This window comes from Ovis aries, chromosome 11 (assembly GCF_016772045.2).
Source record: "Ovis aries strain OAR_USU_Benz2616 breed Rambouillet chromosome 11, ARS-UI_Ramb_v3.0, whole genome shotgun sequence".
Classification (NCBI taxonomy): domain Eukaryota; kingdom Metazoa; phylum Chordata; class Mammalia; order Artiodactyla; family Bovidae; genus Ovis; species Ovis aries.
The window spans coordinates 48,822,573-48,839,854 of NC_056064.1; the positions used below are offsets into that span (position 1 = coordinate 48,822,573).

At 46.8% G+C, this 17,282-nt stretch overlaps 1 protein-coding gene across 21 annotated transcripts in view; it reads right to left on the reverse strand.

The window, feature by feature from the left end:
* BPTF (bromodomain PHD finger transcription factor) overlaps window positions 1–2,876 on the reverse strand; it is a 136,681-nt gene extending 133,805 nt beyond the window's left edge. For all 21 annotated transcript variants that reach the window (XM_027974331.3, XM_042256199.2, XM_042256198.2 and 18 more), the window contains exon 1: window positions 2,018–2,876. In XM_027974331.3, coding sequence (XP_027830132.2) covers window positions 2,018–2,651 — 634 coding nt within the window. In that variant the 5' untranslated portion in view covers window positions 2,652–2,876. The remainder of the gene's footprint in view (window positions 1–2,017) is intronic.
* Between the last annotated feature and the right edge of the window lie 14,406 nt (window positions 2,877–17,282).

The window sequence follows — 17,282 nt, forward strand, 5'->3', positions numbered from 1 at the left end:
TTTCACATAAAGGTGAAAGGTGACAAGCATACACAAGGTAGACTATGAATGTCATCGGAAAAAACAAACTATCATGGAAGTACATAAAGATATAAGGATCTTTTTAAAAAAGGAAGCCTAACCACAAAATTGTAATTTAACAGCATATACACCGCTCTCAACCCTAAATATTACTTGCTAAGCCTTCAAAGAGGAGTTAAAGTTAGCTGAACCACCCTGCCAAACGCCTTAGCTCTGCTTAATCTGAGAAAACTTCCTCCAATAGTATAATTTCCTCTCCACAAGTCTTTCAGTTCTGGGCTCCTGGTCGAAAAGACCACATGTGATTTCGTAAGGTAGAAATCATTACTATAAAAGATGCACTAAAATTAAGTTGGCAAGGATGGTGTGTAGTCCTTTCCACATACAAGACATACACACTTGACATTTGATTCATTCTCTTCATTCTCCTGCCAGCTCTCCTTCACTCCACCCCAAAGACAGGCAGATATTACTGTCAGGCAAAAGAAATTACCTTTTTCCTTTGCTGGGAGGACAAGCTAAATGGGCTTACATCTGACTTAATGCTCATACTCCTCCAATGAGTATTTAAGCATTTATTAAAAAAAGAAAAAAAGGCACATTTACATTTAACCACTTCTCCTATTCCAGTCCCTTTTTTTTTTTTTTTGTCTTCTTTGTTGATTTTTATTTGAGGGCTGGTCCAGTCTCTTTTAAAAACAAGTGACACACCTTAATCACTGTTAAGACTCTATTCCTTCATGAACTTTAATTCGGAAATGCTCTGAAAACTGGATTCTAATTTAGTTCAGATTAAAAAAAATACAAAGGAAAAGATCTTGTAGGTTACTGCTGTAAATTATGATTTTTTTCCACCATTTAGTAAACTGCAACTATGAATTTAATACACAGCAGCCATTGTGTGTGTATGTTTTTTAAATAAACAAAATGTATCTCCGCACCAGCCTCGAGAAGCTCTCTGAGAAAAGAGGAGTCACCATGGAGAAGTTCATTGTAGATCAAGGAGGACTTATTACCCTCAGAAATAGAATGAAAAGAAAAAGTCATTTTGCATTAGGTTTCCCTATACTTCTGTTGTGTGACTTGGAAGTTGGTCCAAAAGTTCATCTTCAGCAATTACGTCTGCAGGATCAACCATACGTGTCTGCAACAGGTGACAGGAAACGGCATTTCTCAGGCAAAGGGATCAAATTAGTTAAGACTCAAGTTCCTGCGGTCTCTTATTTTGCATTTTACCAAAATGATACTGGAATCAGATAAAACAGCAAATTTGTTTTGGTATTCTTTGGTTTTTCTTCTTTGCTTTTTAATCAGCCATTCACTAGCAACTGTTGCACGAGCCCATCAGCACTCAAGAATAAACACACACACACACACAGGACCAGATAAGGCTCCCCTACTAACCCAACTGATCCATTTCCTCAAGACACTTTTAAAACCACACAGTTCGGGGTGTGAAGAGAAGCATGTTGTGTGTGTGTGCGTGTGTTTGTATGGCACAATCTGTCTGAATCCTCCATTCCCTTTTTTAGGAACCGATTAGAGACGAGAAATCTAAAAGAAACCACATTAGAAATGCAAAGAGGTTTGCAAAAACAAGAAGCTTCTTTCATTCCAAAAAACCAAACCAAAACAAGGGGAGAAAAATGAATGCAATGGATATGCGTGTGCCAAAGTTTCAACTATGCCCGTGGAGACACTGCACTGGCACACATTTTTAAGAGGAAAAAGAGGGGGTTGAGGGAAGAGAGCGAGCGAGTGAGAGAGCGAGCGTGTGGCCTGCGAACTGCAACAATGCAATCTCCATTTTGAACAATGCGCCTCTTTCCTCTAGTAAATCTAGTTTTTTGCCACTTGATGGGCCGTCGCATTTCCCCTCCGTTTGGGGGGTGGGGGGGAGGTGGGGGTGGGGGGAGACCAGAGAGGGAGTGAGCCAGGGGGGAGGGAGGGGGAGGAGGTGGGGAAGAAGTCTGCAGCAACCGGGCTGGGTGGGTACCTGGAGTGCTGCTATAGGTGCTATGGCTCCTGAAGCTGCTTTCCGTGCAGTAACTGGCGTCGTCGTCGTCGTCGTCTTCCATCTCCTCCGGATAGTCGGAGTCATCGTCGTCCTCCTCCATCTCATCCTCCTCGTCGTCCTCGGAATCCTGGGTCTCCTCGGCGTCGCCGTCCTCCTCCTCCTCCTCCTCCTCCTCCGAGACCATGTCCTCCTCCTCCTCCTCCTCTTCGCTCTCGTGGTCATCGTACACCACTTTGTTGACGGCCCTCCGGGCCGGGGTGGTCCGGGCCAGGTGGCCGCCGCCGCCCCCGCCCCCTGTCCTGCCGCCCCCGCCTCCTCGCCCCCCCCGGCCCGGGGCGCTGGTGCTGGGGGGGGCCGGCGGCGGCGGCGGCGGCGGCGGCGGCTTCCTCCGGCTACTGCTGCCCCCCCTGGGCGAGCTCAGCCGCGTCTTGGGCGCCACCTCAGCCTGGGCGGCGGCCCACCTGCCCCGGCTGCTGCCGCGGTGCCGCGAGCGGAGCCCCCCGATGGGTCCGGACGTGGGCGGCGGCGGCGGCGGCGGCGGCGGGGCCGGGGCGCAGCGCTCCGCAGCGGGAGCCGCGGGCTGCTTGGGCGGCCTGCCCCGCCGGCCCCTCATGTCGGAGCTCAGGCGGGGGGGAGAAGGGAAAGCGGAGGGGGGAGGGGCGGGCGGAGGGGTGGCGGTGGGGGGCGCCGGGGCCGGGTGGGGAGGCCCGCGGGGCCGGGCGGGAGGGGCCCGGCCGGCGGAAGCGGGTGGAGGGAGAAGGCTCAATCCGAATTGCTGGGGCCCCACTCCGGATCGCCTTCAGCCGCCATCTTGTTTCTTCCCTCTCGCTCGGTGACTGGGGGAACCGACAGCGGCCGCAGGCCCGGAGCGCGGTCACGTGAGCTGCGCCGCCGACGAGCCTGGGACGGAGCGAGGCCGCGCGGCGGCCGCTAGGGGGAGTGCGGGAGCGCCGGGTCGGGGGCGGGGAGCCCGGGGCGCCTCCGCGCGGCTCGGCTAGACCGCGGCCGCCGGCGGCTGTGAGGAGAGGGGCGCTCCCTCGAGAAGTGCCCCGTGTCGAGGGCCCCGGGAGTCTAAACTCACGAGGCCTCCTTGCCACGTGTCCTCTTCCCCTGCTAGGGGACGAGGGCAGGGAAGCCCCCAAATTTGTCCCCGTCTTGTCCCCTGGGGGATAATGATGCTGAGAGCGCCAGAGAGGGTATCGCGCCGCGGCGGGGTGGGGCGAGGGGCTGTGCAACTCCAGCGACAGAAGGGACAAGGTGAGCGCCAGCAACGGAGGGAGGTTATCAGGGGACTGTGAGACGAGCCCCCAGAACTGTGAAACTCCGAACGCTTGGCTCGAGAGAGTCCAGGAATTGATCCCAATGACAACTGCTGGGGTGGGGAGGGGGGGGAGGGGGCGCTGCTAGAAGCCCCGCCCTAAGCTGCCAGACCCTGAGGGAGGGTCGCTCTGAGACTCGGGATAAAATCCCCTCCCAAAAAGCCTTCGATAAACTTCAGAAAGCAACTACATTCCAGTCTCCTCCACCTTTGCTAGTGTCCCAGCTAGAAACTCGACCACCTCCGAAAGAGCTTTCTAATTTCTTCCTTGCTGTAGAAAGGATAACTTCTGTCCTAATACCTACTTTAAAATGTTGGATGTTTGAGTTACCGGGAGATAATTTTAATCTACCTGACAAGTAACAAAGTCTCGGCTAAACCCAGGGGGCGAATCATGAGGATGAAATTTTAGGCATCCTGGGACCAAAGCTGGGCTTCTCTCGTAGCTCAGTTGGTAAAGACTGCCTGCAATGCAGGAGACCCAGGTTTGATCCCTGGGTCGGGAAGACTCCCCTGGAGAAGGAAATGGCAACCCACTCCAGTATTCTTGCCTGGAGAAACCCATGGACAGAGGAGCCGGGCAGGCTACAGGCCATGGGCTCACAAAGAGCCTGACACGACTTAGCGACTAAAACCACCAACAACCGGGGACCAAAAGAGGGAGACTCAACTCGCAGTGGTCTGGGGCTAAGACCCAGGCTGTATTTTATAATGTATTAATACTTATTGAAACATGTGACCACAAAGAAGTGATTTGTGTTAACAGTTAACAGAATTCTGTCCACCAAGTGAATTATTACAGTGGAGTTAGAAGGATAGAATGCATACGTGAAATGAAAATGAACAAACAAGCATTAATGGCCAAATTCACTTATTCAATATATTAATAGTTCCATTGAGTGACAAGAGTGGCAAACTTATATGCCTTCAGGAACCAGGTAATTAATGAAAGTAAATCAAGTGGGCAAGGTGTGGACTTTTCACAGACGGAATTGCCTGAGTTTTGTTTGAAGAGGTCAGCTTTGGGAACGTGGCCTGAAATGGCCAGATCTTCAAATTTTTTAAGAGAAGGTACTGACAACCCACTCCAGTGTTCTTGCCCGGAGAATCCCAGGGACAGGGGAGCCTGGTGGGCTGCCGTCTATGGGGTCGCACAGAGTCGGACACGACTGAAGTGACTTAGCAGCAACACATGTGCATTGCACATGAATCTCTTGGTTTTTAAATGTTGGCAACTGTCGATGAAAACAATCTACTTCAGATTGATCAAAATGAATGCCGTTCATCGGTAGCCCAGAACCTACAAGTTTGCAACCTGTATCCTGCACTATTTAAAGTACAGTGCTGGGACTAGAGAAACCCCCATAGGAAAGCAAGGAAGATTCAGCACAATCAAGAATAAAGACTACATTTGTAAAATAAATAAAGTACAGTGCTAGGGACTTTCCTGGTGGTACAGTGGATAAGAATCCCCCTGCTAATGCAGAGAACATGGGTTCAATCCCTGGTCTAGGAAGATTCTAGAAGACATGGTACAGCTAAGCCAATGCACCAAAACTACTGAGCCCACATGCTGCAATTAATGAAGCCCCTCTGCCTAGCTCCACCACAAGAAAAGCCGCTGTAATGAGAAGCCCGTGAGCTGAAATGAAGAGTAGCCCCCACTTACCACAGCTAGAGAAAGCCAAAATAAATTAATAAAAAAAAAATCAGGGGACACAGCTTCTATGGCTGGTCCAGGAAGATCTCATGCCTTGGGGCTCCTAAGCCTGTGCACCACAACTACGGATGCCCGGGCACCCTAGGGCCCGTGCTCTGCAACAAGAGAAGTCACCACAATGAGAGGCCCACACACTACAGCTAGAGAGAAGCCCCCGCTTTTGCAGCACAGCCAAAAATAATTATTTTTTTTTTAAAGTACAATGCTAGGTTCTTAAATACAAAGATATTTAAAATGGTGACAGCCTTCAGAGTCTACAATCTAATTGCAGAGGAAACCTATTTTAATATAGATTTCTCATTATTGTAAGTGATCTAGAGATGATTAAAGTATATTGGGAGAATGCGTGTCAGTTATATGAAATACTATGCCATTTTACATAAAGACTTGAGCAAGCGTGGATTTTGTCATCTGGGGGTGGGAGGGTGTGGGGAGAGCTGTCCTAGAACCAATTCCCTGAGGATACCCAAGGACTATTGTAAATAGAGTCCTAGCTCTCAAGCTGTTAGCTTCCAGCTGGTTCAGTAGGCATGCATTCTCTGTCATTCTACTGTTTGCTAAAGTCAGATGCTTCTGGTTGTTGGGGTTCATAGTGGGGTCAGCGAATCTGATCAGACAGCCAGTTTTTTACTTCACTGTAAAGTTAGTTCCTTAGTCAGATGCTGTTAGGGGCTGAGTGTGTCTTCACAAAATTCACAAGATGAAATCCTTCCCCCGGGCGTGATGTATTAGGATATGGTGTCTTTGAGAGGTAATTGGGATTAGGTGAGACCATGAGGGGCGGAGCCCTCACGAATGGGAATATTGCCCTCATACGATTATGAGAGAGCCTGCTTCCCATCTCTGGTCTGTGTGTGAGCAGAGCATCTCACACACCATCTCTATGTGTGAGGATATAATGAGAAACGGGTAGTCTGCAAACTGGAAGGGGGCTCGCGCTAGAACCCAGACACACTGGCATCCTGATCCCAGACTTCCCGCTTCCAGATAGTGAGAAATAGATTTCTGTGGTTAATAAGCCACCCAGCCTACGGTAATTTGTGATAACAGTCTGAACTAAGACAGATGCCATAATGTATAAGATACCATGGTGGTGAATAAGGTATTCAGTAAACCCATTTAAGACGAGGATGGTAAAAGCATAGCTGGTAGGGGGAAAAAAGAAATTCAGTGTAGACCCCTTCCCAATGAGGTTGACTCACTGTACCTACCGTGAGAGAATTAATACATGATAATGATTCCTCGTATTAATAAAACGGTCATTCTGCAGTGGCAACGGTCAGATACTCCTTGTCAAGGAGAAGCATGTGATGAGCTCGTGACTCCTACAAGCAGGCTATAGGGAAAGGTTGACTAGGAAAAGAGCTTTATCCACTTGATCAGCCATCTTGTTCACTAATTTATTAATGCTTCTTTAGCAGTGGGGACATTTTGATAAATATTCATATAGGATGCAATTACTCTCACTTCCTAAGTCTATTTTGAAAGGTTCATCTATGTCTATATCCTCTCTCCCAGACTGCCTTGTCACCAGCCTAAGTCCCTACCCACCGGGCCCATGAACTGGTGTAGTCTTCTTTCTCAAGGGAACGAGAACCCAAGAGTACAGCTCACAGCTTATGCCGCTTCCAGGACCATTTTCAAGACCACCTCCAACTGCAGCTAGAACACCTTAGCAGTCCACTCCCAGCTGATACCATCTGTTACACCAAGTTCAAATGTCTTGCTTAGTCACCTAGTCACAGGAGTTTCCATAAAGCCATAGATGTGAATTGAGAGAGGAGCCGTGGTAAAATGGGAATAAACAGACAGGAATATCTCATTTTATCCTGCTTCGCTTTACCGTGCTTTGCAGTAAAGATACTGTGCTTTTTACAAATTGAAGGCCAATGTGGCAAGTAGCTGGTATGTCAGCTCCCACAAAGTGGAGGGCTGATTCGATCTGAGAGGGACTGTAGGCTGGGTGAGATACGACACAGAGAGAGAAGTGAACGTGCTTTAACTTGGACTTGGGTGACTTGGAGAATGATGTATTACAGACCTGCAGTTAAGACTCAGAAAGTCAGCCCAGGAGCTAGTTTAGGAAGAGATTAGCTCTGTGACCTTAGACAAGTCACCCTGACTGGGCCCCAGTTTCCTCATATACAAGTTAAGGGGGCTGGATTAGATCTGTACTTTACAACCCTTTCACATTACAGCACCTACTGAAAATTAGAAGGGCTTAATGAGTGTGATAAAATATTATAATGAAAATTAAAAATACAGCATTAACAAGTGAAAGTCGCTCAGTTGTGTCCGACTCTTTTTGACCCCATTTCCTACACAGTCCATAGAATTCTCTAGGCCAGAATACTGGAGTGGGGAGCCTTTCCCTTCTCCAGGGGATCTTCCCAACCCAGGGATCAAACCCAAGTCTCCCGCATTACAGGCGGATTCTTTATCAGCTGAGCCACAAGGGAAGCCCAAGAATACTGGAGAAGACAATAAATAGAGAATTTGTTAACACTTTACAAAAAATATTTTTGTTAAATGAGAAACTTGAATCCTGGTATCTAATTTTATGTGTATCTAATTTTATGGTATCTAATTTTCAGCTTTGTGTTTTAAATAGCTCATTCCTGGTTGAGACTCTTGAACAGTGATCTCGTTAAATGACAAGAAACTGCAGCAGTAGGTGATACAAAGAAATTTAAACCATCTTCTACAACCACTCATTTACAACAGTAGAAATTATACTGAAGTTATGTTTAATGCTCTCCCTTTTCTTTCGTTGACAAATGTGCTTATAAAATTCCTTGTGGATTTTCGATCCAATCAGACTTGTTCATAGCTAGTATTTCAAAACAATGATGAAGCCCCCACTTACAGAACACAGACAGTTTTACGATAGCCACTTCACAGTTTGGACATCATTTGTGGCGCATCAGCCACAAATAGACAAAATTATCCAACATAGAAGTGTGTGAAGATGGAGTTTCTGAGCTGTAAGCACCAGAACCCCCACCACACACACTCACTTATTCACAACTTCCTACCTGCCAGATTGCTCCTTGGGCACCTGGGACACGAACTCCTCCAGCATCTCTATCTAGGTAATGCTGCGTCCTGCATCCGGCCGTCAATGATGGCCTCTTGCTCAGTCTCAGAAACACGCCCCCACCCCCCGCCGGCCCCATGTAACGCCATCAGAGGATGAGGCTGTAGTGAACAGGAGTGACTGGTACAGAGGCTCCAGTCACTGTAGGGAATGGGAGGATGAACATCCGCGTCCCCCACCATCCAGACCTCATTCACTGTGCCCTGGTGTGTGTCATAGCTCCCTGGTTCAGCAGGTCTGGATTACACCATCTCTATGGTTCCTTCCAATGCTAGCATGTATGGTTATGATCCTGTGATGCTTCTTATTTAGGAGGCTGGATTTGGCTTACTGGATTTGGGAAAATGAGGTGGAAATATCTCGGAGACAGTTTGAAATGTGGACCCAAGCTCTTGCAAGGTTAAAACTGGAGGTATAATTTGGGAGCCAGCCGCATTGAGATGAAAACAGCTGCCCCAAGGATAAATTAAACTACTATGAAAGACAGGGCAGAGAGAAAAAAGAACACCTCATATAGACCTTGGAAAATCACCTGCATTTCAGAGACGGAAGAGAAGTCTATTCGATGATGTAGCAAATGTTCAGTCAATACTGGCTTTGGAGTGAGGCATAGCCAAATGGAAGCTAAGGGCTGGTTGAGGACTGTGTCCCAGACCTGCGAACCTCAAATCTAACTTTTCCTTGACCGCCTTGACCACGCCTCGGTTTCTTTTGTGGACTCATCTCCCTCCACCTCCTGGCTCCAATGGCATTATCCTCAGGCTTCTGTCCTACTTACATATCGCCTGGACACTCTCCCCGACTTCGGTGACTTCAGTCGCCACCCAAGAAGCTCATGTTTTCCAAGCCAGCATCTCTTGTCCAAACTTGTGCTCTGATCACCTATTTCTCAAGCAGTCATTTGATTAGTTTACTTACTTCCCTAGTACCAGAGATAAAAATCCTCTGAATTTAAACACAAATATTCTGCTCACCCGTCAGTCCTCATTTAGGGAGGAACACAGCCTGGCTCCAACTGAGAGAACAAATGTCATTTGGGCACCTAAATAAAACACTTGCACCTTTGGAAGTATTCTGGGCATTGAGACGGGGTCACCAAAGAAATGGGATCACCAACAAGATGGGGTCACCAACTTATCCCAATTTGCCAAGGACTTTCCCAATTTTAACACTTAAGAGTCTTGCATCCCAGGAAATCTCTCAGGTCCTTCCACCCCACCATGGAGGTATGCCCACTGTAAACAGAGAAGGTCTGGACAGAATGACTCGGTCTATAAGTATAGACATCTTATGAATACTGGAGTGGCTGGGGGAAGCAGACCTGGTCTAGCTACTCCCTAGGGCCCCTAGAACATTTGCAAAGGTCTGCAGGAGCAGGTGGGGGCAATGAGGCAGAGAAATTTGGGTACGAGTTAAACCCACAAGCTGGAGATGCCGGGGGACTTTTGGAATATAATTAGCCAAGATGACGTCACATACACAATTTTGTCTTTTTTTTTTTTTTTTTTTTGCCATGCAACATGTGGGATCTTAGTTCCCTGACCAAGGGATCAAACCTGTGCCCCCTAAATGGGAGGCACAGAGTTTTAACCACTGGGCCGCCAGGGCAGTCCCTGTCTAGGGCTTTTGTATCTGTAATTATACAGCACATTCTCACAGTTTAATGGCTTTATAATATTCCAAGAGGATTCTGAATTTTCTTCAATGTTTTTCCTATTACAAATAACACTTCATGTATATCTTTGTGCTAAAAGGGTTTTCTGTATTAAAATGTTTTTCAATAGTAACTTAAAATTATCATTGATGGAGCATATACATTTTGAGAAATTATCTCATTTAATCCTTTATATTGAAGCACCTCTGTGGAGCAGATATTATTTTCCTTAGGTAGAAATTGGAGCCCAGAGGCTATGTCATTGCCCACAGCCAGTGCATGATGAAGCCAGGACTCGAAGCCAACACCACTCTACATCTTTTTAAATATGCTGCTGATGAATTTTGATTAGTTCAGGGCCACACTGTTGCTTGCCTAGGTGTGCTGCACTCAGCCTCCCGAGCCTTGCATATGTATCTCTTTATTTCTGGGTGTATACAGTGCCCAAGTCATCACATGTGTCTCTGTTTTGCATTTCTCCCACTGTGTTGATTTAATATTTACTTGTTTACACATTTGTTCCACCTGCAAGCAGGGGAAGCACACCCCTAGGTTAGAAATGCACTTATGTGTCTCCTCCCAACATACCCAAGCAGAATGGAGTAGAGACGAGAGATTTGTTGTTGAATGTGCAGAAGGAGAATCAATTGGTAGTTTAAGAGTGAAGGATTATTGCAGGATTGAAGGGACTGGAACATCTTGATGGGTGAGGACTGGTGGTCTTGTATGTGCTCAGAGAAGGTGACGTCTCAGGGGCTGGAAGGAAGGGAGGAAGGATTTGATCCAGGCAGACTAGCTAACTGGACTGCGGGAACAAGGAAAGCAAATCTAGGGATGTGAGAAGGTCCATGGATGTCTTAACTTAGTATTTACAGAGCACTTGCTGTATGCCTGAAGTATATGCAGTACTACTTTGGGTGGGGTGGAAAAGGCTTCTGTGGGGAGGCAACATTTTAGTTCTAATCTGAACATGAAAGAAGCCATCTGCTGAAGAGCTGAAGAACATTCTGGACAGAGTGGACCCAGCATGTTGGGGAAACAGTAAGAAGACTAAATGTGTAGGGGCAACTCTATAATCTGGAGCAGGTTTCTTGACCTCTATTTGTCATAGGTAAAATGGGATGATAACCCCACTGTACCCATCTCAGGGTGGTTATGAGTATTAAAGAATGCACATGAGGAGCCCAGTACGGTGCCCACAACTCAGCAAATGATGAAGTTTAGGGATAATAGTAATCGTTATGATCCTACAATTATTTATTATTCTATTAATAGAAGAACACTGAGAAGTGCATGCAAAGCCACATGGAATCGTCCAGTGTTAATACTCAGGAGTTGGTCGGGCCTGGATTCAGTCCTGGGGCCCCGACGTAACAGTGTAATTTGCATTTTCTTCTACTTCTCTAAGCTGTAGTTTTCTCAGCTGTGAAACAAAAATAAAAATAGTACTTATTGCATAGGATTGTTTAAGGACTAAATGAAAAAAATACACAGCATTTAACACAGGGCTTGGTCACATGAGTTCCCAGAAAATCTGTTTTTTATTATTATCACTGAAGTACATGGAGGTTGACTCTCTACCATCCCATCGTCTCCCAAGGAAGAACTCTGTAGTTTACATCAGCCCTGAGCCCTTCTCTGACTTACCCATAAACTCTGTTAGCTAAGTGAATAATCTCCTGTTTGCAGTAACAATGCCTTAGATAGGTTTTATTCTTTAGAGTCAATGCACTTATTTTGTTAAATAGTCATTTTATTAGTTATACAAGAGAAGAATTAATATGTTCTGATCAAATCAGCAATCCTAAAGAAATCAACCCTGAATATTCATTGGAAGGACTGTTGCCGAAGCTGAAGCTCTAGTACTTTGACCACCTGACGCAAAGAGCTGACTCATTAGAAAAGTCCCTGATGCTGGGAAAAGATTGAAGGCAAAAGGAGAAGGGGGTGGCAGAGGATGAGATGGTTAGATAGCATCACCAACTCAATGGACATGAATCTGAGCAAACACTGGGAGATGGTAGAGGACAGAGGAGCCCGGCGGGCTACAGTCCATGGGGTTGCAGAGTCAGGCACGACTTAGCAACTGAACAACCACAGCACAACCTGATTTAAACAAAACATTATGAAATTCAAATCTAAATCACAATGAGATCCACTAGGATGGCTGAACTTTTTATTTTTTAAAAAAGGAAAACAACAAGTATTGGTGGATGTAGGAAAATTAGAACTCTTATATATTGTTGGTGAGAGTGTAAAATGGTGCAGCCCTGTGAAAAGACATTGGCAGCTCCTCAGAAGGTTAAACGTGAGTTGCCATATGACCCGGCAATTCGACTCCTAGGTATATAGCCAAGAGAACTGAAAACATGTTCATGCAAAAACTTGTACCCAGACGTTTGTAGTCAAACATAATTGTCCAAAAGTAAAAATAACCCAATGTCCATCAGCTGATGAATGGATATATCCATACAATGGAACATTAGTCAGTCTTTTAAAGGAAGGAAATGCTGACAAATGCTGCAACATGGATGAACTTTGAAGACGTGCCAAGTGAAATAAGCCAGACACAAAAGGATAACTGCTATTCAGCTCCCTAGAACAGTGAGATTCGTAGAGACAGAAAGTGGGATGGTGGTTGTCAGGGGCTATAGGAGGAGGAAAATGGAGAGTTAGTGTCTCGTGGGGACAGAGCTGCAGTTTGTAACGATAATAAAGCTCTGGAGAGAGACGGGGATGATGATCGCACAACTGGGTGAATGTACTTAATACCAATGGACTCTTCGCTTGAAAGATGGTTAAAACGGTTGGGGACTTCCCTGGTAGTCCAGTGGCTAAGACTCTACACGCTCTCAATGCAGGGGGCCCAGATTCAGTCCCTGGCTGGAGATTAGGATCCCACATGCTGCATGATTGGCCAGAAAAAAAATTTTTAATTTTTTATAAATGATTTACTTTTGGCTCTGCTGGGTCTTAGTTGCTGCGAGGGCTTTTCTCGAGTCGCCGCATCGCCACGAGCAGGGGCTAGTTGCGGTGCACGGGCTTCTCATTGAGGTGGCTTCTCTTGTTGCGGAGCCCGGGCCCTAGGGTGCGGGGGCTTCAGAAGCTGCGGCTCCCCGGCTCCAGAGCACAGGCTCGATAGTTGTGGCTCCTGGGCTTAGCTGCTCTGAGGCAGGTGGGATCTGCCTGAATCAAGGGTCAAACCTGTGTCTCGTGCACCGGCATGCAGGCATGCAGATTCCTTACCACTGGGCCACCAGGGAAGCCTCTGCAAATTTTTTTAAAGTAAATAGTTGGTACAAGGAAGGGGAAAAATATATATATAGATAATGCTTTGTCTTCTTTAATTAGCTCTCCTTACCCTTTCAGCAACAAAGTTACTCTCAATGGATGCTATTATTATTAATTAGTAAGGTTTCTAGTCCCTTTTCTAACATTTACATATGTACAGCTCCAGAGAAAATATGCAAGGTTAATTTTTATACTCTCTAAATTTTTTCTTTTAGTGTATCTGTGGTTCCACAACTTCCTTGTTTCCCTCCCCTCTATGGACTTTCTTTCTGCCTCATTTGGACTCTGCTTAAATTGACCTAGTTTCCTCTTTAATCAAATCTTCAGGAACCAATTCATTACCATTAAAAATGATCTAACAAGCTTTATTTCGATCATTGCTAAAAATTGTTTTTTATTTATGGATAACGCAATCACAAAGAATGTTACTTGACCAGTAAAAAAGACGACGCTTCTGAATAAAATTTGAAAAACATATGGCAGCAGGCTTACCTGATGATAAAGATGATTGCAGCTGAAAGCTGCATCTGCCAGACAATGGTTTTAGATTTTCTGTGCTCCTTGAAAGCCGTGAAAAATGTATCGCCCGGCATCTTGATAAAGAAATCAATTACCTACCTCATTCTGAAGGAAGAGAAAGAGAGGATTAAAAAACAACAACAACCAAAAACGGTAAGAATAAAACAAACTGGGAAGAGACATATGTTTCAAGGTAGCATTGCATTTCCTGAAAATAGCTTTTATGCATTCAGATATTCAGGGTGATTTTTATTCCTTTAATCCTAAGTCCTCGGAAGTCACTGGGAACATTTATCCTCGAAGCAGCTAGCTGCCAACCTTCAACCACACCCAATGTCATTTTTCTTAGCTTGTCAGGATAGTTACCCAGAGTTGCCTCTGCCCCTCCCCACCATAGGCATCCCATTCAAGAATTCATAGCCCCTGCTGGCCTGGCAGTAGAAAACGAATTTAGTTTGCAGGAGAAAGCTACACATGATCTTTTGTTTTTTTTTCTGAACTGGGCTTCTATCATAGGAGTTACTCCTTTTGCCCCTCACTGCTCCCTGAACAGCCCTGGTAAATAGGAAGTGAAAAAAAGGCACAGGCTTTTCAAAGCTCCATTTAGTCTTCTTAACAGGTCATTTTCACCGAGCAACACAGAGATGGAAAATTTTTATTTCCTGATCAATTACAAGTTACCCTCAGTAATTTCAGCCATTTCATTATCTTCTCGCCCTCACAAATGCTGCCTTCCCGGCCAGGAGGCTATAAAGCCAACATCTTAGGAGATTCAGAATTTTATTAAACATTTATTTGCTTTACTCAGAAGTGAATGTATGTTAGCTTGATCGTAAAAACAAATGACCTTTTTTGGGGGCCGGAAGGAAACGTGGTAAATGAAACATGAGACTCATTTGCCAGCTGATGCTGAGGGCATGAAATAAATAAGAGGCTGGTTGTGGGGAAGCCTCTCACACCTTGGCTAGGAGAGTGCATCCATGGACTGAGAACTGAGGCTGGAAGGAGAGGATCTGCTTTGCCCTGCTCTGGGAACACACACACACACACACACACACACGCACACACACACACACACAAACTGGATTGACCTCAAGGGTAGCCATGGCCAGACTGCACCTAATTTCAGAGGCCCTGCCCTCAGCCAGGGCTACTGTAGTTTTAAAGCCGCCACCATCCAGGACAGAACCTTGCTTTGCTGGTTCTCTACCTTCTACCATGTTTAGAAAACTAGACCCAGGTCACAGAGGCAGGGAATAAAAGCTAGTCTTACAGGCATGCCTTAACCCATTTGTATAGACTGAGTCTCCTGACTAGGACTGTGGCCCCGAAATGAATGAGCAGAACCTGGAATCTAGCAAGGGGTCTCAGGCCACCTGTATTTCTGTCTTCTACCTGAGCCCTCCGCTAGGGGACTGGTAATAGTAATAGTGTTCATCGCTCGGTGGTGTCTGACTCTTTGCAACCCTATGGACTATAGTCTGCCAGGTTCTTCTGTCCATGGAATTCTCCAGGCAAGAATACTGGAGTGGGTAGCCATGCCCTCCTCAGGGCGTCTTCTTGACCCTAGGATTAAGCCTGGGTCTCCTGCATTGCAGACATACTCTCTACAGTCTGAGCCACCAGGGAATTGGGGCTCAGCATAACTGAGGAGGGGGCTAGCCAGGCTCCTGAGCACCGGACGACAAAAGTACCGCTGGCTACACAACCTAGTCCCACTTGCAACGCTTTCCTTAGTAGAGGTCAGATGTGTCTTTGCCCTGGAAACACTAAAAGCACATTTTGACCAGAAGAATGTTTAAGATGTGTCACGGAAGGCTTTGTGGGAAAGCTACATTCAAAAGTTTATGAAGAAACTGGAGTGTAGTACTTAAAATCTAAGTCATTCTGGATTTGAGGGAATGGGAGTTAGAAACAGATTTCAAGCTAAGTCTTGAGCAGTTTGAAGACACGGCAGTGGACTTAGGCTTGGGCAATGCCCCTGCTCTCTTCAGGAGGTGATGAAAAAGTCCAGCCTAGGTTTCTGGGCATCCTCTTCCACTGGGTGGCATCCTCATTCTTTTTTTTTTTTTTTTTAGCTTCACTGAGTAGCATGTGAAATCTTACTTCTCCAGCCAGGGATCGAACCCATACGTCCTACAGTTGAAGCTCAAAGTCCTAACCACTGGACCACCAGGGAATTCCTGACATCCTCATCCTTTGGCCAGACCTGCAGAAGCCTTGGTCCAGCAGTTCCAGACCAACAGCAAGGGCGCCACCTCCAGGCCAATCTCCAGAACTGAGGTGTTGTGACCCGGACCAATATTCTGGGTCACGTTCATTCTGGGAAGTGTATCCTGGGCAAAGGATCCCGGCTTCTGGGTTGGGGACATCCTCCCCCATACAATTCTAGAATATAGGGCTTCTTGGGACTCAAGAATCTAAATGGTTCATCCATATTTTGCCACCTTGTTTGACCTCTAAAAAGAGAGGACTTTCCTCAGGTACCAGCCTCGCTATGTATTTGGTTTCAGGGATTAACAACTTTTTGTTCCTAAAATTAGCCTGGCCTGACATCCTCAAAGCCAACTGTTCCGGCCTGTCTCAAGGACTCCCCAGCCTAAGTGACTTCCTCCCTTGTGACCTCATGTCAAGAAACCCATGATGGCTAACATCAGTGATCTTGTGGGGAGCATGGAACTGCTAAGCAACCATGTGGCCTTCAAGGAGGGATGTCCTTCACCTGACAGCCAGGCATGCCTGAGACACACTCGGCTCTTCTCACGCTTTATCACAGTCTTCAAAGGCTGGGGTTCTCACATTGGCTAGCTGAACAAAACTGTTTAGCAGATATCCTGTGACAAAAGCTGGGGAAGGCAGAGAAGTCCCATGCCCACAGCCCCACGGCCTGAGAACTTTGCAGCCATTCTAGGTTTGCTGCTGGTGGTCTAAACAATTCTGCAAGGCCGCCATACAGCCGGCCGAGAGCCTAGTCTCCCCAAAGGTAAGGCAAGAAATGCACAGGATCCTCTTCCACTTGAACCTCTTCCACCAGAACCTGCTGGGATCAGATGAGACACTACTCCGCATGCTGCCGCTGGTCATTTAAAATCCTGCACATGGTCCAAAAGAGCTTTTGATGAAGCTTCCCTGGTGGCTCAGAGATATCGTCCACCTGCAGTGCAGGAGGCGCGGGTTCAATCCCTGATCCGGGAGGATGCCACATGCCTCGGACCAACTCACCCCATGTGCCACAACTGCTGAGCCTGTGCTCTAGAGCCCGGGAGCAGCAGCAAGGGAAACCACTGCAATGAGAAGCCCACGTACGGCCACTAGAGGAGAGCCCCCACGCAAGGCCACTAGAGGAGAGCCCCCACGCAAGGCCACTAGAGGAGAGCCCCCACGCATGGCCACTAGAGAAGAGCCCCCACTTGCTGCAACCAGAGAAGAGCCCCCACTCCCTGCAACCAGAGAAAAGCCCCCACTCGCTGCAACCAGAGAAGAGCCCCCACTCACAGCCACTAGAGAAGAGCCCCCACTCCCTGCAACCAGAGAAGAGCCCCCACTCGCTGCAACCAGAGAAAAGCCCCTACTCCCTGCAACCGGCCCACTAGAGAAGAGCCCCAAGAGCCCCCACTCACGGCCACTAGAGAAGAGCCCCCACTC